General features: G+C 46.9%; 1 protein-coding gene across 1 annotated transcript in view; it reads left to right on the forward strand.

The window, feature by feature from the left end:
• The window catches only part of mttp (microsomal triglyceride transfer protein), a 19,320-nt gene extending 14,286 nt beyond the window's left edge, over positions 1-5,034 (forward strand). Inside the window, exons 15-18 of the mRNA XM_080533768.1 lie at positions 637-864; positions 1,143-1,267; positions 1,985-2,155; positions 2,944-5,034. Coding sequence (XP_080389894.1) covers positions 637-864; positions 1,143-1,267; positions 1,985-2,155; positions 2,944-3,094 — 675 coding nt within the window. The 3' untranslated portion in view covers positions 3,095-5,034. The remainder of the gene's footprint in view (positions 1-636; positions 865-1,142; positions 1,268-1,984; positions 2,156-2,943) is intronic.
• The last annotated feature ends 432 nt before the right edge of the window (positions 5,035-5,466 follow it).

A 5,466-nucleotide genomic window follows, 5' to 3' on the forward strand; every position in this document is an offset into this window, starting at 1 on the left:
GTCTTATCATGATTTTATGAGGTCTTGAATTTTGTAGGTATTTTTCTGAATTAGACTCTGTCCAAAGAGTCCTAAAGACTTTTAGTAAAAGTTCGTGAATTTATTAGTTTTATTAAAAAACAAAGATAAACCAGAAATTCTGTTGTATGATAGTGGTCTCGTCTATTTCAAACTAAAACTGTTAAGTTAAAGGTGTCACTGATGTAAACGGTTACAGCTCCAAGTGGCGGTGAGGTCTTGAAAAATATTGACAAGGTCTTTAAAAAGTCTTAGAAAGGTATTGAAATTAACCTCAAGATTCCTGTATATACCCTGTACCAGATAGGTATTAGAGCAGCTTAAGAACCCAAAAAACAATGGATAGGGTTAGGTGACGTCATCTCTCTCTCTCTCTCTCTCTCTCTCTCTCTCTCTCTCTCTCTCTCTCTCTCTCTCTCTCTCTCTCTCTCTCTCTGTCTTTCCCTCCCTCCCTCTCTCTAGTAACACTCTGACAGTAACATATCTGTGTGTGTGTGTGTGTGTGTGTGCATGTGTGTGTGTGTGCATGTGTGTCTCTGTGTGTGTCTATGTGTGTGTGTTTGTGTGTGTGTGTGTGTGTGTGTGTGTGTGTGTGTGTGTGCACGCCCGTCTCACCAGGTGGCCATCGAGGCCCAGGGCCTGGAGTCTCTGATCGCGGCCACCCCAGACGAGGGGGAGAAGGACCTGGAGTCGTTCGCGGGGATGTCCGCCCTGCTGTTCGACGTGCAGCTGAGGCCCGTCACCTTCTTCAAGGGCTACAGCGACCTCATGTCCAAGATGTTCTCCATGTCCGGGGAACCCATGAACGTGGTCAAGGGCCTGATACTGCTGACCGACCACTCTCAGGTAACTGACCGCTAACCGACCACTATCAGGTGAATGACCACTAACCCACCACTCTCTGTTAGCTGACCGCTAACTGACCATTCTCAGGTAACTGACCGCTAACCCACCACTCAGGTAGCTAACCGCTAACTGAACACTCTCAGGTTAATGACCAGTCTGAAATAACTGACCACTAACCGACCACTCAGGTAACTGACCAGTCTGAGGTAACTGACCGGTAACTACCCACCTGTTAGTTAACCGGTTAGTTAACCTGTTAGTTAACCCCGCCCTCCCAGGTGTTCCAGCTGCAGTCGGGCCTGCAGGCCAGGGCAGAGTTCCAAGGGGGTCTGGCCATCGACATCTCAGGGGGCATGGAGATCAGCCTGTGGTACCAGGAGTCCAAGACCAGCGTCAACAACAGGTACCACACACACACACACACACACACACACACACGCAAGCTCTCTCTCACACACACACATACACATACACACACACACACGGGGTGAATGTGGTGCAGGAGGTAGAGCCGGCGTCTAATGATGGCAAGGTCAGCAGCTCGGCTGTTCGAACCCCGGCTGGCCACACACACACACACATACACACACACACACACACACACACACACACACACACACACAGACACACACACACAGACACATACACACGCACACACACACATGCACACACACACACACACACACACACACACACACTTACTCATGTAAGTCATCTATAAGTGGGGTGACAATGATTCATCTCCTCCACTGACTATTCGTGGCCCAGCCTCGTCACTGGCCGTATGTGGCGATGACATCATTCACCCTCTGTCTCTGACCTGCCACTCACAGGGCTATCAGTGCAACAATGTGAGGGGTGGAGGATGATGTCACCGGGCCGGTATGGTGTCACTTTGTTAACAGCTACAACACTCTCTCTCTCTCTTTCTCTCTCTGTGTGTGTGTGTGTGTCTGTGTGTGTCTGTTTCTTGTGTGTGTGTGTGTGTGCCTGTTTCTGTGTGTGTGTGTGTCTGTTTCTGTGTGTGTCTGTTTCTGTGTCTGTTTCTGTGTGTGTTTCTGTGTGTGTGTGTGTGTGTGTGTGTGTGTGTGTGTGTGTGTGTGTGTGTGTGTGTGTACAGGGGAGCCATGGTGGTGACCGGTAACGTGACAGTGGACATGGACTTTGCGCGTCTGGGGATGGAGGTGAGCTTCGAGACGGAGGCGTCGCTCGACTTCATCACCACCGTCCAGTTCTCCAAGTACCCCTTCCTGGTCTGCATGCAGATGGACAAGACCACCTTCCCCTTCAGGTAGGGCCGGACCGGACCACTCCACACGACCTAGAGCTCTTACTGGACTTGAAGTTCAGCCAGTCAGTCAGTCAGTCAGTCGTCAGTCAGTATGTCAGTCCGTGAGTCAGTTAGTCTGTCAGTCAGTCAGTCAGTCAGTCAGTGTGTCAGTCACTCAGTCATTCAGTCAGCCTGTCAGTCAGTCAGTCAGCCTGTCAGCCTGTCAGTCAGTCAGTCAGTCAGTGTGTCAGTCACTCAGTCATTCAGTCAGTCAGTCAGTCAATATGTGTCAGCCGCTCAGTCATTCAGTCAGCCAGTCAGTCAGCCAGCCAGCCAGTCAGCCAGCCAGCCAGCCAGTCAGTCAATCAGACTTTGTTTGTGCAGCACATTTCATACAACTTTGGAACACAATGTGCTTTATACAGAAAATAAATACAACACTTGTCCTTCTCTGAGATATCTCTAACATATAGACACGCCACACTCAGTCCACTAACATTAGAAGACGCCACGTTTCACCACATAGTTGACTTTACTGGTGCTAAATGTAGGTCTAATTGATCCTAATTGATCATTTGATTGATCCTAATTTAGGATTGATTTATTCAAATTTTACGTCACTGATCATTTTGCACAAATCTCTTCTCTCTCTCTCTCTTGACTCCTGCACATACTGTTTTTGAATTAGAATCAATTAGTCAATGTTTAGTTGGAATGACAGTGATGTAATCTGAGATCACTAACCTCATTCCTTCTCCTCCTTCTTCTCTTCCTCTTCCTCCTCCTCCACTTCTTCCTCCTCTTCTCAGTGAGTACCTGACCAAATACGAGAGCCTGCCGTCGGGGAAGAGTGTCGTGTCGCACCGAGGTCGCAAGCAGTTGGTTCCTGGCTCAGAGTTCCCCCTCCACCAAGCGAACTCCAACATGTGCAAGAAAGTGTTCGCTGATTCTGATTGGTAGACAGCCTTCTCCTAGGGAGCGTCAGGGGGGGCAGGGGCGTGTCTCAATAGTCTAGAGTGTCTCCTCTCCTCTCCTCTCCTCCTTGTCTCCTCCCCCTTGTCTCTTCTCCTTCAACTGTGCTGATCTTGAAGGAAAAGAAGGAAGGATAGATGGATGGGTCAAGATTCCCTCCCCTCTCCTCTTCTCTGAGATCAGCAGAGATGAAGGAGAGGAGAGGAGATGAGGAGACAAGGAGAGGAGACAAGGAGAGGAGACAAGGAGAGGAGACATTCTAGACTATTGACCAGCAGAGGATCAAGGATCCTCTTGAGATGGCCATCTTGAGATGGCCTCCTCAGGGAAGAGACTCTCTGGGCGACTCTTCCTCAGTGCTACTTGACATCCTCGCTCCAGAATTATTTATTTTTTTGTTTGGTTTGTTGACGAAAATGAATATTCAGGAATACGTCTATGCAACATACCAAACAGGCGGACACACACACACACACACACACACACACATGTAAACACGCACACACACACACACACACACACACAGACACATGCAAACACGCACAGACACACACACACACAGACACACACGCAGACACACACACAGATGCAGACACGGTGACACAGGGGAGGAGAACGTTGAACGACATGTACAGTAATGTTTACATTCTAGACTTTTTAGTCAAAAATCTGGAATTTTAGTGGTGCCTTTTTATGAACGTGTGTATGTGAATCCTATATTATGTAGCATATGCTCAATATGATTGGCATCAGCACCACTCACTGTATGTGAAGTATATAAATATACACTGTAGCATTTGAAAAGATTATGCTACTGTTCAATTAGCTGTTAGTCTTGCCAAACCGGAACCTTCCAGCCCTCCCTCTGTTCTACTGAGACTGCTGTTGTTGTTGTTGTTGTTGTTGTTGTTGTTGTTGTGGACCAGGGGAGTATTTCATCAATGTTGCTAAAGGAAAATCCAGGCTTATTGTTGATAAGTCTCGCGAGACTTCTGAAAAATTCCAGGCTTAATTTGATATCTCTCGTGACATTTATCAAAAATAAGCCCAGGTTTTCCTTTAGCGACGTTGATGGAATGCCCCCCAGGTGATGCAGGCCAATGTTATTAAACCCATTCCTATGATTTAGAACATCATGATTATCAGCTGGATGTGGACAGTTGTTTCAGCAGGAAGATTGATATTTGAATTGGGCCAATCGGTATGAAGTATTTTTATTTTAAGTGTTTTTTTTAGTATATATTTTTGTTAACTTTTATTGGATAGAAACAGTGGAGAGACAGGAAAGACACATGGGTATGTGTGTGCACTGTATACAGTAGTACCAGACCACTGGACCACCCCAGGCCATGGTACTGGTACCAGACCACTGGACCACCCAGGCCATGGTATTGGTGCTAGACCACTGGACCACCCCAGGCCACAGAGCCAATCGCTTTAAGCCACGCCCTCTAACTCTGAGCCATGTGACTTGAAATGATCATCGCCCAATGAAATGACACATACTGTGAGGTGTGGTATATAACTTTCGTACCAGACCATAATTCTAGTTTGACTTTGTGTTGTTAATTGTTTCGTTTTTTGTTTAGTTTAGTTTTTGTTTTCTCTTTTGTAAGTGTTAATAGCACTCATTTGACAGCTATAGACTCTTGTTGCCATAGTGACCAGTGTGTTGCTGTGGCGATGGGAGCTAGCGACTGATAGCTAGACGTGATCCCAGTGAAGACACTGTACCAGGGGAGGCTGGTGGAGGCAGAACGTGTTTGAATCTGCTCCATATTCAGGTCCATGAATTACAATGAGCCAGTCCTCTCAAGTCTGCCTCCACTGCTGTGCATTCAGGCTACGCAGAAGGCCTGACTATACAGTAGACAACGACTCGTGTTTGTAAAAATTGTTTTTATTTTGAATAAAGCTATGGAAACCTAGATGGTGTGTGTGTGTGTGTGTGTGTGTCAGGGATTCCGACCAGCAACATTTTGATTTACCGGACATTTAAGAGAAATGTACCAGACATCCATAGGCTTTGGGTGCTTCGGGTGCCATTAGGTTGTCCACCCACGGTGGTCAGAATGTCAAACATCACATTTAAATCAGGCCAACAGTAAAGCAGCTAAACACACTAGGAACTAGCCTGTAAAAGCTAGCCTAATAAAATAACCCTAACCCTAATAAAATAAAGTCCAACAATCTTCTTCATACCAACAACATGACGCGTTTGACTGAAAAGCAAGACGCAACTTTGAAGCCTGCGTGTTTCGTCCTCGTGTCCGGACCCGATAAACAGCTCTGATCTCGCCGGCGCTGCGTGTCAGTACAGGCTGCGAGCCTACAGAGGGAGAACAAGGTAATGTGAGATG

The sequence above is a fragment of the Nansenia antarctica genome, assembly GCF_963989245.1.
Source record: "Nansenia antarctica genome assembly, chromosome: 6".
Taxonomy (NCBI): Eukaryota; Metazoa; Chordata; class Actinopteri; order Argentiniformes; family Microstomatidae; genus Nansenia; species Nansenia antarctica.